Source organism: Mustela nivalis (assembly GCF_964662115.1).
Source record: "Mustela nivalis genome assembly, chromosome: 20".
NCBI lineage: Eukaryota > Metazoa > Chordata > Mammalia > Carnivora > Mustelidae > Mustela > Mustela nivalis.
Genome location: NC_139039.1, coordinates 2383632 through 2409174, shown reverse-complemented (window position 1 = coordinate 2409174; position 25543 = coordinate 2383632). Strand labels below are relative to the sequence as shown.

At 37.0% G+C, this 25543-nt stretch overlaps 1 protein-coding gene across 14 annotated transcripts in view; it reads left to right on the top strand.

Annotated features, from left to right (window-relative positions):
* The window catches only part of PSD3 (pleckstrin and Sec7 domain containing 3), a 733176-nt gene that overhangs the window by 611848 nt on the left and 95785 nt on the right, over positions 1 to 25543 (top strand). For all 14 annotated transcript variants that reach the window (XM_082715136.1, XM_082715148.1, XM_082715146.1 and 11 more), the window contains one exon: positions 20503 to 20573. In XM_082715136.1, the coding sequence (XP_082571262.1) occupies positions 20503 to 20573 (71 nt within the window). The remainder of the gene's footprint in view (positions 1 to 20502; positions 20574 to 25543) is intronic.

The window sequence follows — 25543 nt, the reverse complement described above, 5'->3', positions numbered from 1 at the left end:
ATCAAGTTATAAAGTAGTTTTTTAGTTTTGAGAGTAGCTAGTCAAGAGGATTTCCAGATGTCAGGCTTAAAGCATCTTTAGATAGAGTGAGGGTAAGTAGTAGCCATCTAACAGATTTTCTTGTTTTGTTGTTCAAGTGTCTTTGGTGACATATTTGAGTGGCCCACTGGAGAATATACAGGAAGCATGAAGAATATAGAGGAGATATTGTGCTGATTGCTGTGAAGTTTAAATCAAGTTGTTCATAATCAGTTTGTAGGGCCTTGGGGAAAGGGTACTTTTAGTTATCAAATGATTCCAAATCAAAAGGATGGAGGAAATGTTGAAAACATTATTTTGGAGCGTTGTAGCCTAGACTTTGTATGAAACTAGAAGAAATTGGGATCTGGTCCAGTTTATAACTAACTGTATTAGAGTCTAATTTCCACAAAGGTTTGTTATTGAAATACCATTTTTTCCTTCTGTAATCACCCTTACCTTACCAGAGATAGCCAAATTAATACTAATTTGTTTGCAAAATAAGTCAAGTTAAAAAACAAACAAAAAACTTGTCCTGGTTATTTACTTCAGTGAAGCAGGAAGAACAACTGGTTGTATATGCTCCTTTAAATCTGGTCTGCTAGAACTTTTTGTAAGGAATCTCCAGATTGAACTTTTAGCAGCCTCTTTAGACCAGAGATCAAACAAAATACTTGCATTCAGATTAGCCTGTCACACTGTGTAGATGTGGGTAAATAATTCTCTTCTTAAAGACCCCAAAATATCTTGAGGTTCTTATACCTGCCAGGAAGTAACTTTTACTCACCTGGTAAGACTGCTTAAGAACCCTATAAACGAGGTAGCACACTATTTTTTCCACAGGGCTTTATTGGCTCCATAAAATCAACTTTAGTTCCTTAAAACTTTAAGGAACTAAACATTAACTAAACATTAAGAAAATTAACAGTGTTTCAAACAAAAATGTTATAAAAATTATAACCATGTTTTTCAGTTCATTCAGTCCATGTTATTAATGGTACTTTGGCTTGAATCCAGTTCTTCCACTAGTTCTATCTGATCATATCTTGAGTTTATACATTATTTCCCTCAAATATGACATTCCCTGCAAGTCCTAGATAATATAACCAATATTTCAGGGGTGCTTGGATGGCACAGTTCGTTGAATGTCCAGCTCTTGGTTTCAGCTCAGGTTGTGATCTCCGGGTTGTAAGATCAAGCCCTGCATCAGGCTCTGTGCTCAGCTTGGTGTCTGCTTGAGATTCTCTCTCCCTCTCCCTCTGCCCCTCCTGCTTGTGTTCTTGCTCTCTCTCAAGTAAATAAATACATCTTAAATGTGTGTGTGTGTGTGTGTGTGTGTGTGGTATGTGTTAGTTTTTCCAATTGTGTCTTATTACAAAGAAAACACATTCCTATTGAACTTGGACAAATAAATATGTTATCTGTAAATATAAGAATACTAAATTTTTGAATTCTGGAGGGATCTGTTAGGGAGAAAAAGATAAATGTTTCCATTTGTTCTCAAAGGTATATTTTATCAAACTGCTCTAAGTCATAGTTACTTCAAGAGAAGAACTTTACTTAAATCTGGGAAAACTAAACATTAAGAAAATTAACAGTGTTTCAAACAAAAATGTTATAAAAATTATAACCATGTTTTTCAGTTCATTCAGTCCATGTTATTAATGGTACTTTGGCTTGAATCCAGTTCTTCCACTAGTTCTAGAAATTCTTAGCCAGTGTCAGTTTTTGATCTTAAGGTTATCAGAAACCTTATACTCAGAGTTCTTTCCTTGAATCTCACTGAAAATGAAGCATATTTGCAGGAAGCTTTTGTAAACACATCTGAGTTTAAGATTTAACTTGTGAATGATGAAAGACTTCAAATGGCTATGGTTAAAGAGCAGATTGGAGTTCATTACAATGCAGTTGACAAGGAAATTTGGTTATTTCTGTGATGTACAATAATACTTCAAGACAATAATGTACTAGGGTGTATCATATTTTTAATAACATTTATCTATACAAATATAATCTAAGAAAGTTTAGTATCACTTATTTGACAATGCTTCCCATGTAATTTAGCATAACAAATAAGCCTAATTAGTTTAATACCTCTTTTTTTTTTAAGATTTTTTATTTTATTTATTTGACAGACATCACAAGTAGGCAGAGAGGCAGGCAGAGAGAGAGAGAGAGAGAGGAGAAAGCAGGCTCCCCACCGAGCAGAGAGCCCGATGTGGGACTTGATCCAAGGACCCTGAGATCATGACCAGAGCCGAAGGCAGCAGCTTAACCCACTGAGCCACCCAGGTGCCCTAATACCTCTCTTTTATGAAGAGAGTACATCCTTTGAAATATTCCAGGGGCCCTCTTTTTTTTTTTTTTTTAAGATTTTTTTTATTTATTTATTTGACAGAGAGAGATCACAAGTAGGCAGAGAGGCAGGCAGAGAGAAAGGAAGGGAAGCAGGCTCCCTGCTGAGCAGAGAGCCCGACGTGGGACTTGATCCCAGGACCCTGAGATCATGACCTGAGCCGAAGGCAGCGGCTTAACCCACTGAGCCACCCAGGCGCCCCCAGGGGCCCTCTTGAAATCACTTCAGATTGTGACCAAAAGACTTCATTTTAGAGTTAGATTTTGGGAAGTTTGTTAAAAAAATATCTAAAGGATGAACATTTTATTAAATAGGGTCACAGATTTTTTATAAAAAACAATAATTCCCTCTTTAAAGTTATACTAACGGCTTCTTAAATACAAATACAGAATGTTACATATAGCTGTGAGCAAATTTTAGCTCTTTTAATAATACAAATATTCTATTTTCTTGAAGCATCAAAGACCTGATAAAAACAAAACATTAGTCTCTGTTTTCTGAGGCAGATTACATTTAAAGAAAGTTTTGTTTACAATTTTTTATAAAAAGGAAACTTAATCTAAGAAAACTTTTTCCTTTGTTCACAGAAAAAAAACAAATTCTAATTCAGCATCGGTATATATTTGGTATTAAACCTTGTTCTTTTTTTTTTTTTTTTTTAAGTTTCAGAGGTAGAATTTAGTGATTCATCAGTCTTATATAATACCCAGTGCTCATTATATCCAGTGCCCTCCTTCATACCCAGTCACCCCATTCCCCTTCACCTCCCCTACAGCAACCCTCAGTTTGTTCCCTATAGTTAAGAGGTTTCTGATGATTTGCCTCCTTCTCTGTTTTTAACTTATTTTATTTTTCCTTCCCATCCCCTATGTTCATTTGTTTGGTTTCTTAAATTCTATATTATAGATATCTCAGATTCTATATTATATATATCTCAGAAACTATCTTTCTCTGACTGACTTATTTTGCTTAGCATAATATTCTCTAGTTCCATCCATGATGTTTCAAATTGCAAGATTTCATTCTCAAAACGAATTCTTAAATAAATTTCTTTGAAACTTAGTTTGTATTGACCGCATATAAAAATTTCTTTCCAGAGGTTCCTTTTCTATAAATCTTTTACAACTTCTTTTTTACATTCAGATTTTGTCCTGAGAGTTCTCTTTAAAACTAGCCTCACTTTAGGACAAAATTCCCTTTTCCTCAACAAAAAATGTATTTCCATTCCTCATACCTTTTCCTACCAAAAGCATACATTTTACTTTCCTTTCTTTTTTTTTTTTTAGCTTTCCTTTTTTATGGAGTTGTTTTTCTTACTATTTTTTGTAGCTTTGGCACAGGCAGGCTGGGTTTGTGGACCCAGAGATGGTCCCCACAGGACCAGACAAGAAGGTCCTTGGCTTCTCACGGCATAGAAATGAAATGTGAGGGACGCCTGGGTGGCTCAGTTGGTTAAGTGGCTGCCTTCAGCTCGGGTCATGGTCCCAGCGTCCTGGGATCGAGTCCCGCATCGGGCTCCTTGCTCAGCGGGGAGCCTGCTTCTCCCTCTGCCTCTGCCTGCCATTCTGTCTGCCTGTGCTTGCTCTCTCCCCCTCTCTCTCTCTGATAAATAAATAAAATCTTAAAAAAAAAATCAAATGTGAACTGAAGAAAGTGAAAGTGAAAACAGAATTTATTAAATAGTATGAGTAATAGAGAATAGCAGACAGATTGGGAGATTCAGAAAGGAAATCACTTGGGGTTAGGGATTCATATTGGAAAGGGGTCTAGGGTATGTGTTCCTTCAGGAATTCATGGTGAGATCCCATCAAAGGTGAGGGTCAGATGAACAATAGGTGCTATTCTGTAAAATTACCAAAGGAAGGTGTACTGATGCCAGCATCAGCTATTCTGTAAAATTACCAAAGGAAGGTGTACTGATGCCAGCATCAGCCGAGGTTTGTTTGAGACTAGTGCTAGAATATGTTCAGGATCTGGCTCTTCTTAGATGTTTTTAGGTGTTTGGAGCCTAGTACAGAATTTAGAGAATGGTTAACTTTCTTGTTCCCCCTTGAAGTAGCTTACAGAACATGAATTAGTGGGGCCTAGCAGAAAAACAGCAGAGACAGAATTCCTTCTAGATGGAGTCATTTCAGCTTCCCTGCCTCAGCTTTAACCCATATACATTAGCTCTCAGAAACTTTAATTTCTAGTGAAAGCTAAATGATAGGTAAGTGTGAAATGTTGTACCAGCATTGTTTTAGATTGGTAAATTTATGAATACAGTTTCTAAAAGATGTAGTTTCTTTTTCATAGTATAATCTTTTAGTAAAAAAAAAAAAAACCTGTTTACTAACAGACCCACATTTATTTTTAGTTTCACTGTTATTAAGAAACAAGAGGAGGGCTGCCTGCATGGCTCTGTCAGTTAAGCATCTGCCTTCTGCTCGGGTCATGATCCCAGAGTCCTGGGATGGAGCCCCACATTAGGGTCCCTGCTCAGGGGAGAGTCTGCTTCTCCCTCTATTTCTACTTCTCCTGCTTGTGTACTCTCTCTCTCACTCTGACAAATAAATATATAAAATAAATGAAGGAAAAGAAAGAAAAAGCAAAAGGAAGAAATCAAAGTATATAAACTGATGCTTTGCACTTAATGTTTATTATTTTCTTATTTGGAAATGACCTGGATAATTCAGTGAATTAAACCTAATTCATCATTTAACTTAGCAAAACTTAAAGGTTTCAGGTTACCAAAAAGATTGGGGGAAAGTAAAAATTTACCTTAAAAAAATTGTTTTTAATTTTCTATGAAATTTACATGTTCTTTACAGTTATGCTTCGAATACCTGTGGAAACTTCGAGAGACATCAAAGTCAGTTATCTTCCAACAGTGTTGTTGTTATTTTTTAAAACATTTCTAACAGATAACACCAACTTGAGTTTGAATAAACACAGGTAGAATAAAAGTTAGTGTTAATGCTAATAACTCTGAAGATATACCTGCTTTAATTAAAGTAACAACCTTGAATTAGCTTTAATATTGAACATTTTCCCCAGATCACATGAACTTGAAAAACATTTGGGTTAGTTTCTGCCTTTTGGAAAATTGTAGAATGCCCAATCCTTAAAAGCACTTGTCTTTAGACCAACTAGATAGAGCTCTTTTACAAATTGATTTGGTAATACCAATTGGAGGCAAAAAAATTACCTCACATTTATAACATATATATGGGCCATACATAAGCATATAAACAGATATCAACAAAAATCTCACAGCTTTTGTTTTTACTAATATTAGTGGAACGTATATTATAGGCTTTCTTCCGAATATCTTTTTTCCTTCTTAAGAGAAACTTCTCCTTAAAGTTTGTATTTTAAGGAGTGGCTTTTAGATACTAGAGGTGATGGGGCAGAAAATTTGTACCACAAAAGCATTAAATATTCCCAAGTTTTCTCCAACGTGGACTTTTTAGAACATAATGGACTTTTATCAGAGGTGCTACAGCCTCTGGACACAAGAGCTCCTTCAGTTTTTATTTTAAAAGTGTTTCTTCTCTCCCAGACTCCCCATTATTTCCTTCCGTCTCAGGCAATTGTGGGTTGTGTTTACATTTCAGTAACTTTAAGAGAAAAAGAATGTTAAGTTTTATGTTTTCTTTCCTCCAAAGTTTTACAGTAATTGCTATTTAAAATCTGTTTTCCTTTTTTTTTTTTTTAAGATTTATTTATTTATTTGAAAGAGAGAGAGAAAGAGTAAGAAAGAGGGAGAGAGAAACCTAAGCAGACGCTGGGCTGAACATGGAGCCCAACATGGAGCTCTATCTCCGCATCCTGAGATCATGACCTGAACTGAAACCAAGAGTTGGCCACTTAACCCCCTCTTTCTCCTTCTCTTTCTGCTTCTGCTTCTCTTCTCCTCCTTCTTCTCCTTTTCCTTCTCCTCCTTTCTTCTTTCTTCTTCTAGTATAGGACAATTTTGTCCCAATATTCTGATCTTTTATAATATTTATAACTATTCTGAGAGCAATAGGGGAAGTTTAAGGACAGGTAAAGATAGGTGGGCTTAACCTGTTTTTAGATTTGTGTTACTGGTTTTGTAGAGATTTGTAAGACAAAGACAGTTGTTTCCATTTCCCCCAAAGAACAGAATTATAGCCTGAATATCAAGGGATTGACCTGACCTGCCTTTCTAAATTTAAATTGTTTATTTGTGTTTTTATATCAGGGAAATTTTTAACTAAAATGGGAATCAAAAGATTTATAGCTTTGTAAATTCTGTATAAAGCATTTTACCAAAAATCTTCTTTCTGAATATACAGTTTAATCTTGTCTTCTGTCAGTCCCTAAGTACTGGCCTTTCCCAGATCATCTATAGGAGGACCTGTTAGAAATTATGATCATTCCTTTCCTTTGTGAAGGACTGGTGGCGGGGAATAGGGGGGATCTGCACTGTCTGGCCTGCCTCATGACCATAATATAATCATGGGCTGGAAGAACTACCCTTAGCAGCCTACCTAGTTGTCTGTGAATGGGGTTGTAAATAGTCATTAATCTCTCTAATTTTTCTCTAAATTTGGTAGAATCTTTTGAAAGTAAAGGGAAAAGGACTTTATAATTTAAAAGATCTGCTGCTGTTTAGGGGACATGAATTCTTTGCAAAGGTGAGAGCAGTCCTAGGATACATTTGCAAAGGTTATTGCATAGGAATGTCTGAAAGTTGTAGAGCTTAATTATAGTAAACCAAGCCCTGCTGCCTGTCCCACATGCTTCTAATAAAATTCACTTTCTGGCTTTCAGCATTTATAAGAATAGCCTATATAGTTTGACCAAATAGGTTAGACCAGAGTACTCTGGTTAGGAAAGGGAACTCTTGTAAGTACTCTTGCAGGGAAAGGAAAGTTAAGACAGACAGATATAGAGCCAGATTTTAACATGGGAAATTTACATTGGATGTGGGCATTAATTTTTATCTTGAGTCTAATTTCTGAGGGGCTTTTTGTTTGTTTTCATCTTTTCCAGTGAGTCCCTAAGGATAGCCATTATACTAATAAGACAGTTAAGAGCTCTCTATAAAGAATTTTTTTTTCCTCCAAATATAGCCAATTCAAAAGATCCATTATGTGACCACTGATCAATAGGGTTTTTTAAAAATTAATTTCAATGACTCAAACCAATAAGCCTTTTTTTTTTTTTAAGATTTTATTTCATTTATTTGACAGAGGGCAGGCAGAGGGAGAGGGAGAAGCAGACTCGCCACTGAGCAAGGAGCATGATGTGAGGCTTGATCCCAGGACTCCAGGATCATGACCTGAGCCATGATGCTTAACTGACTTAGCCACCCAGGTGTCCCCCAATAAGCCTTTTTATGGAAAGACACAGAAGCAACTTTCCATGCTTTCCATGGGTTTCCATGGGCTCCATGGACTCAAGAGGCAGCCCTGGAGAAGGCATAGATGATGCAGCGCCCATTATCCCAAAGTTTGTTCCCAAAAATAGTCTAAGAAAGCAAAGACCTTTGTTGTATAGGTGGTAAAAATCATGTAGTGTATATAGTGTCTCCAGTCTCCCACAAACGTGAGAAGCCTCAAGTCATTGACCCAAGTCAATCACCAGGCAAGTGCTACTGGAATACGATTTGTTGTTGTTGTTGTTCTTGTTGTTCTTGTTGTTATTTTAGCACTAACAAGCAACCGTGGTGGAAACAACAAAAATACCTCTCATGACAAATTCCCTGACAGCTGACATAGCCCCACAGACAGTACAGCTTATAGCCAGGTGAAAGGAATAACCTCTTTCAGGTTTTTTTTATATGCATATTAGCAGCTTTAGCTAAGCTTTGGGTCTCTCAGAGTTAAACTAATACCTGGAAGGAATGTGCCATTGGGTTGGGGATTGTGTGTCCTTTTAACAGTGTACCTCATTGCATGGAAGTTTTCTTGAGGTTGATCAGTGACCTAGCATTAATTTAACTTGTTCTGTGACCAACTTATACTAACAAAGGAGTCTTTGAGTGAGGTGGCAAGGGCCCTAACAGCATTTAAGTGCTTAACTCATTCTCACCAGTTTTGTGGGTTTGGCTTCCAAGATCTCTTAACAATAGCCTTTAACTCATATACACATTAACCCTCAACAAAGCTTGTCTTAAACTGATGCTGGTCTGATAACCATAAAATATTCCAAAGTGGCTGCACTAACTTGCATTCCCACCAACAGTGTAAGAGGGTTCTCCATTCTCTACATCCTCTCCAATACTTGTTGTTTACTGCCTTGTTAATTTTGGCCATTCTAACTGGTATAAGAAACTGCTATAAGGTGGTATCTCAGTGTGGTTTTCATTTGAATCTCCCTGGTGGCTAATGGTGATGGACATTTTTTTCATGCATCTGTTAGTCATTTGTTTGTCTTCATTGGAGAAGTATCTGTTCATGTCTTCTGCACATTTTTTGACATGATTATGGTTTTTGAGTGCTGAGTTTGAGGAGTTCTTTATAGACCTTGGATATCAGCCCTTTGTCTGTAGTGTCATTTGTGATTATCTTCTCCCATTCCATGGGTTGTTTCTTTGCATTGGTTGTTTCTTAAGTAACTTTTATTGAAAATAACTGATATGCCAAAGTGGCACATTTTGGGTGGCCTGCCCTTGGCCTTTACGCTCCATGAAGATATAATAGTAGTTATAGTAGTGCCCAAGGATATTTATGAAAGAAAAGGATAACTATACAAGGATTACCCTTAACTTGACTTAATGATTTGTAGGGCTGTCATTTATGAATCTGTCCAAATCCTTTATAAACCAGTCACAGAAAGCAAACTCTGCCTGCCTGTGTTGTATCTTCAGCCACCTTAGGGATGCCAGTGATGAAGTTTTAGAATATAGGTGAGGTTCAGTGGGGTGGAGTCTGGAGCGGATGACCAAGAAAGAATTCTTGAGACATCTTTGGTGCAAAATAGTGGTTTATTAAAGCACGGGGACAGGACCTGTGGGCAGAGACCTGCTGCCCCAGGGTTGTGAGGGGTGGCAGGTTACATGTGATGGGGTTGGGAGGTAAGGAAAAGGGAGGTTTCAATAGAACTTTCATATGCTAAAGAGGCCTTGAGGCCTTGACATTGTCAAGGTCATTTTTCCCTCTAGCAATGTATTAACATTAAGATAGGTGGAAGAGGGACGCCTGGGTGGCTCAGTTGGTTAAGCAGCTGCCTTCGGCTCAGGTCATGATCCCAGCATCCTGGGATTGAATCCCAAATTGGGCTCCTTGCTCAGCAGAGAGCCTGCTTCTCCCTCTACCTTTGCCTGCCATCCTGTCTGCCTGTGCTCACTCTCTCTCCCTCTCTCTCTCGGATAAATAAATAAAATCTTAAAAAAAAGAAAAAAAGATAGGTGGGAGATTCTTAAAGAATGTCACATATGTCCCACTCAGGAGTGGGAGTGGGGGAAGGTTGCAGGGTGTCAGTTTCTGCTTTGTCCTCAGCCAGCCTTCTGTTCCCTCATCACCAAGGTGGCTCAGTCAGCTGAGCATCCAATGGTTGCTTTTGGTTCAGGCCGTGACCCCAGGCCCCTGGGATGGAGCCATCTGTTGGACTTCCCACTCAGCCAGAAATCTGCCTGTCTCCCATCCTCCCTCTTCTCCTCCCCCTGCAACACATGCTCATTCATTCTCTCTCTCTCTAATAAATAAATCTTTAAAAGAAAAAAAAAAAAAAAAAACCACACACACACCTACCTCAGTGATGTAGAATTTAAGTTTGCCTTCTACCAAGCAAGGTAGGATACCTCTTCATCCTGTAAAGAAGATAATTTAAGGATTTTGCCAAATTTTCAGATGCGTCACTAGAGAAATAAAGCAGCTTTAAAAATGTCTTATGCCTTTTACAAATATGTCATAAATGTATCCCAATTGTACTAGTATAGAAGAGCTTTTGCTGAGCACATCTTTGTTTCCAAGTTCAGGGAGGGTTTATTTTGGAATGCCCTCACTGGTATCGCATTATATTTTAAACGTCTTTGCCCAGTAACAAGGAAATTGAAGGTTCTATGCAAAATTCTCATAGTCCCTTTGGTTCCAAACCTGGTAGGGCCTGCAGTGTTAGCCTTCAGGCCATAACTCAAGAATTCTTTCTCATTAGTATGGATATGGCTTACTGACCTCTACTCTTTTGGGGGGAAGGGGGTGAATGGTATTTTTGTCATTTTACTGGGGCAGTGGAAAAATGCTTTTCAAGCCAATATACAGGAGAGATTAGTGTATTAAAAGAAAAAATAGACAATGTACATACTGTGTCTTTCTATACATATTAAGTCTTTCTCATATTAAACTTGAATAAAATCCAAAAGTTGATGATCAGGGAATCCAAAGCAAGTAGTGGCCAAAAACAGGATGAATCAGTTTTGATGTAGGAAAAAATTCTCTGCTTTATGAATAAAATAGAAAAATTGGAATAGTAAGATCTTAGCCACAATTTGTTCCCAGTTTAATTCAGAAGAAATTAAAGTTGAAGAGTATAGCATGCAAATACAAACTTTTACATGAAGCCTATACCTTTTGGTGGATTAAAAAATGTATAATTTATTTTTTGGCATATATCCAGCAATACTCTTTACTTAATGTTTTATTGCTCAGGAATATTTTCTGATTCCTTCCTCTCTATGAAAAAATGGTAACCATCTGTGCTTTTGGTCCTAGTTATGTATTTAACTGTTTTACGAAGATCAGTGGCAGTAATTGAAGCCAAGATATTGTTATTTTGTATTTCCAAAAAGCCTTCTTCAAATGTTTAATGAAGATGAGACAAGAACATTAACAAGAACTGTTTTGTAATACTGAAGATTTAATGATAGTTCCGTTATCACCCATCTTTGGAACAACTGCCAATTTCTCTTTTGCAGAAATGTATATTCTGTGTGTGTCTGTGTGTATGTGTGTGTGTGTGTCTGAGAGAGAGAGAGAGAGGGAGCAAGGGAGAGAGAGAAAGATAGAATAATAAACATAAAAATTTGTTTGGCCTTTTTTGTTCCTTATTTTAACCTACAGTGGTCAGGAAACAGTCCCCTAGCCAGGGCTGATAGTCAAGGAATGTGGACTGGTTCAGTTGAACAGACTGTTTACCATGGCTGTCCCTTCAGTCCTTATTGGGCTGTATTTTCCCTGATCAGTCAGAGTCCATGCTAAGTCAGCTCTTAAATAGCTCGAATGTAACTTATATCTCAGAGTTAACCAGAGCACTGGTCTTGGTCTTTCCCTGGTCTTTCCATGCATTTCCCAACTGGTCTTCCCCTGCATACAAAGCAGAGCAAAAGTGTCCAGTACTGTGGGGAGAAAATACTGCAGGTTAGATGGGATCTCAGATTCCATATCAGTAGAGATTATAATAATTGCTTCCTCTTAAAGTTGTAGGCTTTATTAATACACATTAAGTTTTGAAACAGTGCTTAAAACAGTATGTGGTGTTACTTCTGCTATAATTAGTGCTGCTATTAGCATTGGTACCATGCAAAAACATTGGGCTGGTCACATCTGAGAGGGCAGACAGAGGGGTCATGACTCAGCTCTGAATTTCATGGCCAGGAGCAAGGGATACCTTTGAAAGTTCTAGAATTCAGTGAAATTAGAGAAACATACCTAACTTGCATTCCTCTCCTATCCCAAAGAAGAAACAAATGAACAAACAAACAAAAAAACCTCCAGAGAACAAAAGCCTGAAAAACCGGTTTCCTCAGAGCCCACCCCCTTGATGGGGACAGGAGTACTTAACTCAGGAAACAATGCCTGAAAAACCATGCAGCAGGCCCCTCCCCCAGAAAACCAACAACAACAACAACAAAAAAGACAAGAGAACACCACTACTTCATAGATACAACTTTTATTTTTAATTCATTCCCACTATTCTGGGTTTTTTTAATAGATAATTTTTTAACCTATTTACCATCACAGTGAGATGTCCAGTACATCAGATTCCATAATAACCTTTAAACCTGAAATTTTTGATACATATACCTGTGTTATTCTTTTGCTTTTCTATTTTTAAATTTTTTAATTTAATTTTAGTTTAGTTTAGTTTATTCTTTTTTTTTATTTTTATTTTTAAATATTCATATAGAGTTAAACTTCAAGGTAATCCCCTTTCCCCAATTTGTGCTACCCCTATAGGTAAACCAGTTTTTAATCCCCCTTTATCTTAGGAAAGTTGAGTCCTTTAACAAAGATATCAAGATACATCCAGGAAGAATCAAAATAACCTTCCTCACCCACACTGAGAATTTATAACCACCCTCCCATCTTTTGACACCGAACTTGCTTACACCAAGCCCCTTCTCCCTACACTATGGTGGATCTGCCCTTGCCCATCATGCTTGCCTCAGTCCTGGGCTACAGTACCCCTCCCCCAGAAGAATGGTGCAAATCAAGCCAACACCACATCTCCTGATCTAGCCTCAGTTCTGATGATAGTGGCAGGTCTCCTTGTGCAAGCAGACCCATGCACACCTCTTAAAATGTGCACCACTTGGCTGAGGACCAAACACTGCCCACAAAAGGCAAAGAAGCCTCTGCAACCAGCCACACTGAAGGATAAAGCAGCCAGGACACAGGACACAACAGCAGGGCACACACAACACACACAGGAGATGCTCCTTAAGGTGTCAAGTCCTGTAGAGGAGGGTCACTGCACTGTAGGACATTGTAAGACCTCTTCTTCATAAGGCCATTACCTTAAAGAGCAGGAAATGAACTAACTTCCTAACACATGGAAAAGATAGTTGGATAAAAATGAAGAGACAGAAGAGTATGTCCCAAATGAAACAACAGGATGAAACCACAGCAAGAGACCTAAGCAAAATGGAGATAAGTGATATGTCTGATAGAAAAGTTCAAGTAATGATCATAAGTATACTCACTGGACTTGAGAAAAGAATAGGACATCAGTGATTCCCTGAACAAAGATTTAAAAAGAAGCAGCAAGACAATAAGTGAAATTAAAGTACACTTGATAGAATAAATAGCAAATTAGAGGACTCAGAGGAACAAATTAATAACCTGGAAGACAGAGAAATGGGAAGTAATCAAGCTGAACTAAGAGAGGGGAAAAATTATGAAAAATGAGAATAGATTTAGGGAACTCAGCAGTTATATCAAGCATAATAACATTTACATTTTAGGGATCACAGAAGAAGAGAAAGAGAAGGGGACAGGAAAATTATTTGAATTTATTATTTATTTATTTGAAGAAATAGCTGAGAACTCCCCTAATCTGAAGAAGAGATCCATATCCAGGAGGCACAGAGGTTACCCCAACAAAATCAATGCAAGGAGGTCCACACCAAGACACATAGTAATTAAAATGGCAAATAGTGGTAGAGGAAAAAAAAAAAAAAACTTTTAAAGCACCAAGAGAAAAGAAGACATTTCTTATAAGGGAAATCTGCTAAGCAATCAGTTGTTTTTCAGTAGAAACTTTACAGGCCAGAAGACAGTGGCATGATATATTCAAAGTGCTGTAAGGGAAAAATCTTCAGCCAAGAATATTCTATCCAACAAGACTGTCATTCAGAACAAAGTGACAGATGAATGGATAAAGAAGATGTAGAGTATATGTATATATACAATGGAATACTACTCAGCCATCAATGATTTCATCAAAATGAAATCTTGTCATTTGCAATGACATGGATGGACTAAAGAGGACTATGCTAAGCAAAAGAAGTCAATCACAGAAAGACAGTTATCATATTATCTCATGTAGAATTTAAGAAACAAAACAGGATCATAGTGGAAGGGAGGGAAGACGAAATCAGAGAGGGAGACAAACTATAAGAGACTCTTAACTATAGGAAATAAACAGGGTTGCTGGAGGGTAGGGAGACGAGGGGATGGGGTAACTGGGGGATGGACCTTCAGGGGGGCGCAAGATATAGTGAGCCCTGGGTATTATATAAGACTGATGAATCACTGATCTCTGTGTCTGAAATTAATAATACATTATATGTTAATTAATTGAATTTAAAATTTTTTTAAAAGAACAGAATGACAGATAAATTTTCTCACAAAAATGAAAAAATAAAGTAGTTCATGACAACTAAACCAACCCTATAAGAAGTATTAGAAGGGATCCTTTGAGTGGAAAGGAAAGGAAAGGCCATAGTAAGAGTAGGAGAAGTAGGAAACACAAAAGGTATAAGTATATCTGTAAAAACCAGCCAAGGGATTCACAAAATGATGTAAAATACGATACCATATACCTAAAACATGAGGATGAGAGAAGTAAAGAATGGGTTCCAACTTAAGCAACCGTCAGCATAGCATGGACTGCTATATGCAGAAGATATTACATATAAATCAATGGTAGCCACAAATAAAAAACCAGTAAAAATAAGCAAAGAATAACAAGAAAGAGATCCAAGTATTTCACTAAAGAAAGCCAGCAAACCAGGAAGGAGAACAAGAGAAGAAAGATAGGAGAAAAACTACAAGAATAACCACAAAGTAAATAACTAAATGGCAATAACACATCTATCAGTAATTATTTTCAATATAAATGTACTAAACATCTAATGAGTAGGACATAGGGTGTAAAACTATAATATGATAGCACCTCACACCTGTCAAAAAGGCTAAAATCAACAACATAAGAAACAACAGGTGTTGGCAAGGATGTGGAAAAAAAGGAACCTTTCTTCACTGCACAGAATGCAGACAGGTGCTCCCATTGTGAAAAATAGTATGGAGCTTCCTCTAAAAATAAAAGACAGAACTACCCTATAATCTAATGAACACAGTACTGGGTATTTACCCAAAACACATAACAACACTGATTCAATGAGATACATGTCCCCTATATTGATTGCAGCATTATTTACAATAGCCAAACTACAGAAGCAGCCCAAGTGTTCCATCAACAGATTAGTTGGTAGAGAAGATGTGGTATATATACGCAATGAAGTATTACTCAGCCATAAAAAGAATTAAATCCTGCGATATGCAACAACATGGGTGGAGGTAGAGTGTATAATGCTAAGCAAAATAAACCAGTCAGAGAAAGACAAATACCGCATGCTTTCACTCACATGTGCCATTTAAGAAACAAAACAATTATTAAAGGAAAAAAGACAAACCAAGGAACTAAGCAATTATTAAAGGAAAAAAGAGAGACAAACCAGGGAACAATATTCTTAACTCTAGAGACAGGGGTGGGGTGGTTCAATAGGGGAAACATGGCAAGGGGATTAAAGAGTGTTTATAATGATATGTGAAGAAGCATTAACACCTGTTTTTTTCAGACTATTCCCCAAAATATAGATGAAGAAGGAAAGCTTCCAGATTCATTCTTTGAGACCAGTATTAGCATAAGAAAACCAGATGAAGACACCACAAAAACAAAAACAAAACAAAACAAAACAAAAAACAAACTACTGACCAGTATCTGTGATGAACATAGATGCAGAAATCCTCAAGAGAATAGTTGTAAACCAAGTCCAACAGTACATTAAAAAAATCATTCAACAATATCAAGTAGGATTTATTCCCAGGATGGAAGGATGGTTCAATATTTGCAAGTCAATCAATGAGATATATCATTTGCAATTAGAGAAAGGATAAAATTCATATCATCATTTAAATAGATGCATCAAAAAGATTTGACAAAGTAGAACATCCATTCATGATTTTTTAAAAAAGGCTCTCAACAAGATAAGTTTAGAGGGAACATACCTCAATATAAAAGACCTTATATGAAAATCCTACCTCATACTCAATGGGGAAAAAGCAGAACATTTCTCCTATGTGAGGAACAAGACGAGGATGTCCACTCTCACCAATTTTATTCAACAAAGGCTGAAAGTCCTAGCCACAGCAGTCCGACAACGAAAAGAAATAAAAGGCTTTCAGTATTTGCAGACGACATAATACTAAATAGAAAACCCTGAAGACTCCACCCAAAAGCTACTAGAACTGATAAATTCAGTATAGTTGCAGGATACAAAAATCAGTGTACAGAAATCTGTTGCATTTCCATATACTGTTGATAAAGCATTAGAAAGTAATTAACAATCCCATTTACAACTGCACCAAAAATAATAAAACACCTAGGAATAAATGTAACTAAAGAAGTAAATCAAAGACCACACAAAGAAATGGAAAGAACTTCCATGCTCTTGGATTGAAATAACAAATATTGCTAAAATGTCTTATACTACCCAAAGCAATCTACAGATTTAATGCAAATCCCTATCAAAATACCAACAACATTTTTCACAGAACCGGATCAGACAATCCTAAAGTTGGTATGGAACCACAAAAGACCCTGAATAGCTAAAGCAATCTTAAAAAGAAAAGGTGGAGGCATCACAATTCCAGACTTCAGGTTACGTTGCGGAACCTGAAACATCCTCGTCTTGTTCCTCACATAGGAGAAATGTTCTGCTTTTTTCCCATTGAGTATGAGGTAGGATTTTCATATGAAAACAGTATGGTACTGGCATAAAAATGGACACATAGATTAATAGAAATGAATAGAATACACAGAAATAAACACACAACTACATGATCAATTAATCTCTGAAAAAGGAGGAAAGAATGTGTAATGGGAAAAAGTCTATTCAACTGGTGTTGGGAAAACTGGACAGCGACATGCAAAAGAAATGAAACTGGACCATTTTTTTTTTTTCACTACACACAAAAATAAAGGCAAAATTGCTTGACGACCTAAATGTGAGACCTGAAACCATAAAAATCCTAGCTAGGGCACAGGCAGTAACTTCTTTGGCATCATCTATAATAAAATTTTTCTAGATACTTCTCCTGAGGCAAGGGAAATAAAAGGAAAAATGGATTCACAGACCTCTACCCCTGGGGATAAAAATATATTATATGTTTATAAAAAATTAAAAATAATAAAAATAAAAAATTTAAAAAAATAAAAAAAATTTAAAAAAGGAAAAATGAACAATTGGGACTACTAAATTAAAAGTATCCACACAGCGAAGAAAACTCTCAGGTCATGATCCCAGCATCCTGGGATCGAGTCCCACATCGGGCTCCTTGCTCCGCAGGGAGCCTGCTTCTCCCTCTGACTCTGCCTTCCACTCTGTCTGCCTGTGCTCGCTCTCACTCTCTCTCTCTCTCTTACAAATAAATAAATAAAATCTTTAAAAAAAAATGTTTAAAAAAAAAGTATCCACACAGCGAAGAAAACTCTCAACAAAACTAAAAGGCAGTGTATGGAATGGGAGAAGAAATTTGCAAATGACCTGATAAAGGGTTAGTATCCCAAAATACACAAAGAACTTAACACCCAAAACACAAATAGCCCAATTTAAAAATGGGCAAAAGATATGAACAGACATTTCTCCCAAGGACATCCAGATGGCCAATAGACACATGAAAAGATGCTCAACATCAGTTATCATCAGGGAAGTACAAATCAAAACGACCATGAGATATCACCTCACACCTGTCAAGAATGGCTAAAGTCAAAAATTCAAGAACAAGTGTTGGCAAGTATGTGGAGAGAGAAAGGGACCCTCATGCACTGTTGGTGAGAATGCAAACTGGTGCAGCCACTGTGAAAACAGTATGGGGGTTTCTTTAAAAACTAAAAATAGAACTCTAAATACCCAGTAATTGCACCGCTGGATATTTACCCCCCAAATACAAAAACACTAAGAGGCACATATGCATCCCCATGTATATTGCAGCATTATTTACAATTTCCAAATAATGGAAGCAGCCCAGGTGTCCTTCAGTAGAGGAAGGAATAAAGAAATCGGGCGTGTGCGTGCGCGCGCATGTGTGTGTGTGTGTGTATGTGTGTGTACACAAGGGAATATTACTCATCCATGAAAAAAGAATGAAATCTTGACATTTGCAACAACATGGATGGATCAGAGAATGTGACGCTAAGCAAAATAAGTCAGAGAAAGAGAAAAAAACATATGATTTTACTCACACATGGAATTTAAGAAACAAATGAGCAAAGGAAAAAAGGAAGAAATGAAGAAACAGACTCTTAAATATAGGGAATTAACTGATGGTTACCAGAGATGATTTGGGTGGGGGCAATGGGTAAAATAGGTGATGGGAATTAAAGGTGATGGGAAAAAGCAAAAACTAAATAAATAAATAAAAATAAGAGAAAATCAAGAAAGAAAAGGGATTTCTCTAAATTACTTTCCGCCATTAGCTAGTGATTTGCCTTAACTTAGGTAAATTATCCATATTTTTAAATAAAGCATCTGAAGTTTTGAAAAGTTGGTGGATTGGCCAGGAGTTACTCAGGGGTTTTGGGTGAGATGGTTTTAAAACAAGACTAGAAACCAGCCGGTCTGTTTCTAGTCAGGTACCTTCAGCACACCATGCTGCCTTTGGTCCTGCTCTGCCATGGCTTGTGCAGCCTGTGGTCACTTCTTTTTTTTTTTTTTTTTTTTAAGATTTTTATTTATTTATTTATTTATCAGAGAGAGAGAGAGAGAGCGAGCCTGTGGTCACTTCTGTGTGCACCATTCTCACGTCAACCATATCGATTTTGACACATATTGAAAAGTACAGTCAACATTTATGTTACACACACACACACAATGATCTGTGGCTCTCTTTATAAAGGAGATGACGATGTACTGTTGTTGATCAATTATTTTTGAGAAATACTTTTAAACCTTGCATAGTGAAAACAGATGGGATGATTTTCTTTTCTTTTCTTTCTTTCTTTTTTTTTTTTTTTTAATTTCCCCTGGAAACCTGCAGAGCGGATGTTTTGAGTCCTTTTTTGACAGGTGGATATATCAGTATGGTGTTGGCAGGGGCACCTGTGTTCTCTAGGTGGATATTCACACAATTCCCAACCCTAAGAATTTTTGAGTCTTCAGTCAAAGGAGATTTAAAGGATTTTCTTAAGAAAATACATTTCCTAATTTAATTAGGTATCCAAGTTAAGACAACATAAAGGCAGCCAAATGGTTGATGGAGGAATAAGAATAAGTGGTCCTCTCTACCTATTTGGATAGACATGTTTAGAAAAATGGCATTCAGGGGTTCCTGGGTGGCTCAGTCATTAAGCATCTGCCTTCACCTCAGGTCATGATCTCAGGGTCCTGGGATCGAGCCCCGCATTGGGCTCCCTGCTCAGCAGGAAGCCTGCTTCTCCCTCTCCCACTTCCCCTGCTTGTGTTCCCTCTTGCTGTCTCTCTCTCTCTCTCTGTCAAATAGGTAAATAAAATCTTTAAAGAAAAAGAAAAATGACATTCAGGTAATAACATTTTCCAGTTACATTATTTTAATTAGGATTAAGATTGGATAGTAAAATGTGTTCGCTAATCTGTGCTTTTGTTTTAGGATAGTCTATAAAAGTATACATAAGTCAGTTGAGAAATTCTACTTTTTACTCCAAGAAAATATAAACAAAAATAATATAAGGACTTCTGGAAGAAAATTAATTTGGAGAATTTTTATGAGGGTACCTAATGTCTGCCTTACACATTGCCAGGTACTGTGAATTATAGAAATGAAGGGTACCTGCTCTCACTTCATTCATAATCCCCTGAAAAGTGACACTTTAACAAAAATACTGTTACAGTGTGGCAAGATCTGCAATGAGTTACCACAGGTTGCCATAGGAATAATAATATCTAAAGTTATAATCCAGTTGGTGGGTATTGAGGGGAAATGCCAAGAGGAGTTTTTATATTCTGAGATTTTAATGATTTCTAGAAACTTTGAAAAGCTTAGATGATCTGTTACATGAGCCTTCTAAGCTTTCTCTTAGATTAATATATACTTCCAAAATGCCTCTTTGCTTTCCCAGTCCTTAAGTCATGTCTATAGAGCCATGCTTCCTGGCTTCCAGATTCTTGTTCTCTTCTCTTTCTAGTTGTGTGACCATTAGTGGATTACTTTCTGTGCTTCAGTTTTATAAAAAGACAAGAGTCATAGTACCTGTCTCGCAGGATTATTGGGAGGATTAAGAGAGATAGTACATGGAGGACATTTTTGGAATATTGCCTGTTTTTGTTAAAGTCTCAAGAAAATTTTAGTTCTCATTATTACTAATTTTGGAAGTTAATAAACCGGGAACATTGAAACACAATCACCATGTTGATCATTTTGACTCTTTCTAAAATGCTGTTTTCTGTCAAATAAAATTTTCCATTTTTTTCCCCTTTCTAGCTCCAAGAGGAAAGCGAGGATGGAAAACTTTTTATGCTGTACTAAAAGGAACAGTCCTTTACTTGCAAAAGGTAAACATAAATTAAAAATGAAGCCCATAAAACTTTATGAAATAATTTGACAAGGTACCCACAAAATATTTACTTTGTACAAAGAGCCTACATCGAACACCCCAAAAATTACTTAATTGATGTCTAAATTCCTTGTTCATTTTTTTGTTGTTGTTTCTGGTTAAAAATTATTCTAGAAATTATATGTATATAATTATATATATTATATAAAGTATTTTATACACAAAATATTTGATGATATATATGTTATAGTATATATTAAATATAAATATAAATGTGTGTGATCAGAGCTGTGTTCCATTTGTGTTCCGTTAGAAATTTTGAATATAGGTTAGACTGCAAATGGTCTGTGTAGGTACAGTCCTGTGGCAGCACTTGTTTCTTGGTTATTTATACTATAGATTAGTTAGATCCTTCATTTATCTCTTTGACTAACACTATGTAATAGAATATCTTTATTTAATTATTTGCCTTCATTTAAATCTTACCTAAATCTAGAAACACACCTCAGTCAAGTCCTGAAGCGTTGGTACTTATATAATCCAGATTATCTGGGGAAGTTTTTAACTGGACTATTTCCTACCTGGATCCTTTCTTCTAAATCCCAGAATCTGGAAATCTGGTTAGGATCAAGTTTGTATGTTCTGCCTTTGAAAAGTAATCCCTGGAGCTTCTACTTCCCTAGCTCTGTATGTGTAAACATGAGAAATTTGTGTGTTTGCTGGAATGAGGTCCACCCCTTCCCAGGGCCAAACAGGATTCCAGCTCTAACTGTGAAGGGCTGCTTGGAATTCAGGCAAACAGACAGCAAGGCAAGAACAACACTGCCCTCAATGATGACTGATAGGAAAAGTCATTTTTTTTTTTTTAAAGATTTTATTTATTTATTTGACAGACAGAGATCACAAGCAGGCAGAGAGGCAGACAGAGAGAGAGGAGGAAGCAGGCTCCCTGCTGAGCAGAGAGCCCAATGTGGGGCTCCATCCCAGGACTCTGGGATCATGACCTGAGCCAAAGGCAGAGGCTTTAACCCACTGAGCCACCCGGGTGCCCCGAAAAGTCATTTTTTTAATGGTGATAAAAAACACATAACCCTCAATTTTTAAGTGCACAGTAGATAGTATTAACTGTCAGCACAGTGTTGTACAATAGATCTCTAGAAATTTTCCATCTTGCATGACAGATCCCAAGTAAACAGCAATTCTCCCACTACCCCTCTCCCCAACCCCTGGCAACCACTATTCTACCTTCTTTTTCTGAGTTTGGCTATTTCATGTAAGTGGAAACGCATAGTATATTTGTCTTTCAGTGACTGGCTGATTTCATTTAACATAATATGATGAAGGTTCATCCATTTTGTAGTCTATGATAGAATTCCCTTCTTTTTTTAATGGCTAAATAATAGTCTATTTTTTACTTCATTTTCTTTCTTCATTCATTCATGCATAGATCTTTATGTTGTTTCCACCTCTTGGTAATTGTAAATAATGCTGAAGTAAACAGGGAGTGCAAATCTTTTTTTGATATCCTGATTCAGTTACCATTGACAAAGGTAACACAGAAGTGGGATCACTGGATCATATCGTAGTTCTATTTATTTGGTAAAGAACATCTGTACTATTTTCCATAGTGGCTGAATTATTTTCAGTTCCCACCAACAATGCACAGGAGTTCTAATTTCTCCACATGCATGTTAGCATTTCTTATCATCTGTTTTTTTGTTTTGTTTTGTTTTTAATAATGGTCTTCCTAATAGGTCTGAGGCGATATCTCATTGTAGTTTTGATTTACATTTTCCTGATGATTTGTGATGTCAAGCATCTTTTCACATACCAGTTGGCCATATGAATGCTGTCTTTGTAGAAATGTCTCTCCAAGTCCTTCGCCCATAATTTATTCAGATGATTTGTTGTTTTTCTTTTGTTTTGATTTTTTGCTATTGAGTTTTAGGACTTTCTTACATATTTTGATGTTAACCCCTTATCGTATATGTGGTTTTCAGATACTTTCTCCCATTCTATAAGTAGCCTTTTCAATCCCTTGTTTCCTTTGCTGTACAGAAGATTTTTATTTTTGTGTAGTCACACTTGTTTATTTTTGCTTCTATTGCCTGTGCTTTTGGAATCATATTCAAGAAATCATTGCCAGTGTCAATGCCAACAAACTTCTCAGCTGTTTTCTTCTAGTTTTATAGTGTCAGGTCTACATTTGAGCCTTTAATTTATTCTGAGTTAACTTTTGTTTAGGGTATAAGGATGAAATGTCATTCTTTCATATGCGGATACCCATTTTCCTAGTACCATTTGTTAAAGGGATTATCTTTTCCCCCTTGTATACTGTTGGCACTCTGTTGGAAATCAGTTTACTGTATACACATAGGATTATTTTGGGGTTCTCTTCTCTGTTAAGTTTGTCTGTATGTCTGTCCTTATGCCCATACTATAATGTTTTAATTACTGTAGCTTTGTAATATATTTTGAAATCAGGAAATGTGAAGCCTCTAAATTTGTTCTTTCTCAAGATTGTTTTGACTATTCAGGATCCTTTCTAGTTCCATTTGAATCTTAGGGTGGGTTTTCTATTTCTATAAAAAATGCCATTGATGGGGCGCCTGGGTGGCTCAGTGGGTTAAGCCACTGTCTTTGGCTCAGGTCATGATCTCAGGGTCCTGAGATCAAGTCCCACGTTGGGCTCTCTCCTCGGCGGGGAGCCTGCTTCCCTCTCTCTCTCTCTACCTGCCTCTCTGCCTGCTTGTGATCTCTGTTAAATAAATAAATAAAATCTTTAAAAAAAAAATGCCATTGGTATTTTGGTAAGTATATTGAATCTGTAGGTGACTTTGAGGAATATGAACATTTTTTAAATTTTTTTTTATTTTTTAATTTTTTAAAAACATATATTATTAACCCCAGGGGTACAGATCTGTAAATCACCAGGTTTGCACACTTCACAGCACCCACCATAGCACATACCCTCCCCAATGTCATAGCCCCACCACCCTCTCCGTACCCCCCTACACCGGGCCCCCCTGTTTGTTTTGTGACATTAAGAGCCTCTTATGGTTTGCTCCCCCCCAATCCCATCTTGTTTCATTTACTCTTTTCCTACCCCCCAAACCCCCCACCTTGCCTCTCGAATTCCTCATATCAGGGAGATCATATGATAGTTGTCTTTCTCCGATTGACTTATTTTGATAAGCATAATACCCTCTAGGTTCCATCCATGTTGTCGCAAATGGCAGGATTTTATTTCTTTTGATGGCTGCATAGTATTCCATTCTATATATACACACCACATCTTCTTTATCCATTCGTCTGTTGATGGACATCTAGATTCTTTCCATAGTTTGACTATTGGAATTCGGGTACACATGCCCCATCGGATTACTACGTTTGTATCTTTAGGGTAAATACGTGCAATTGCTGGGTCATAAGGTAGTTCTATTTTCAACTTTTTGAGGAACCTCCATGCTGTTTTCCAGAGTGGTTGCACCAGCTTGCATTTCCAACAACAGTATAGGAGGGTTCCCTTTCTCTGCATCCTCACCAATGTCTGTCATTTTCTGACTTGTTAATTTCAGCCATTCTGACTGGTGTGAGGTGATATCTCATTGTGGTTTTGATTTGTATTTCCCTAATGCCGAGTGATGTGGAGCACTTTTTCATGTGTCTTTTGTCCATCTGGATGTCTTCTTTGCAGAAAATGTCTATTCATGCCCTCTGCCCATTTCTTGATTGGATTATTTGTTCTTTAGGTGTTGAGTTTGATAAGTTCTTTATAAATTTTGTATACTAGCCTTTTATCTGATACCTTGTTTGCACATATCTTCTCCCATTCTGTCAGTTTTGGTTTTGTTAACTGTTTCCTTTGCTGTGCAAAAGCTTTTGATCTTGATGAAGTCCCAACAGTTCATTTTTGCCCTTGCTTCCCTTGCCTTTGGCGATATTCCTAGGAAGAAGTTGCTGCAGCTGAGGTCGAGGAGGTTGCTGCCTGTGTTCTCCTCAAGGATTTTGATGGATTCCTTTCTCACATTGAGGTCCTTCATCCATTTCAAGTCTATTTTCGTGTGTGGTGTAAGGAAATGGTCCAGTTTCATTTTCTGCATGTGGCTGTCTAATTTTCCCAACACCATTTGTTGAAGAGACTGTCTTTATTCCATTGGATATTCTTTCCTGCTTTGTCAAAGATTAGTTAACCATAGAATTGAGGATCTATTTCTGGGCTCTCTATTCTGTTCCATTGATCTATGTGTCTGTTTTTGTGCTAGTACCATACTGTCTTGATGATGACAGCTTTGTAATAGAGCTTGAAGTCCAGAATTGTGATGCCACCAACTTTGGCTTTCTTTTTCAATATTTCTCTGGCTATTCAAGGTCTTTTCTGGTTCCATACAAATTTTAGGATTCTTTGTTCCATTTTTTTGAAAAAAATGGATGGGATTTTGATAGGAATTGCATTAAATGCATAAAATTAGATTGATTTAGGTAGCATGGACATTTTCACAATACTTTTGCTTCCAATCCAGGAGCATGGAACATTTTTACATTTCTTTGTGTCTTCCTCAATTTCTTTCATGATTACTTATAATTTTCTGAGTACAGATTCTTTGCCTCTTTGGTTAGGTTTATTCCTAGGTGTCTTATGGTTTGAGGTACAATTGTAAATGGGATTGACTCCTTAATTTCTCTTTCTTCTGTCTTGTTGTTGGTGTAGAGAAATGCAACTGATTTGTGTGCATTGATTTTATATCCTGACACTTTACTGAATTCCTGTACAAGTTCTAGCAGATTTGGAGTGGAGTCTTTTGGGCTTTCCACATAAAGTATCATACCATCTGCAAAGAGTGAGAGTTTGACTTCTTTGCCCATTTGGATGCCTTTAATTTCTTTTTGTTGTCTGATGCCTGAGGCTAGGACTTCTAGTACTATGTTAAATAACAGTGGTGATAATGGACATCCCTGCCATGTTCC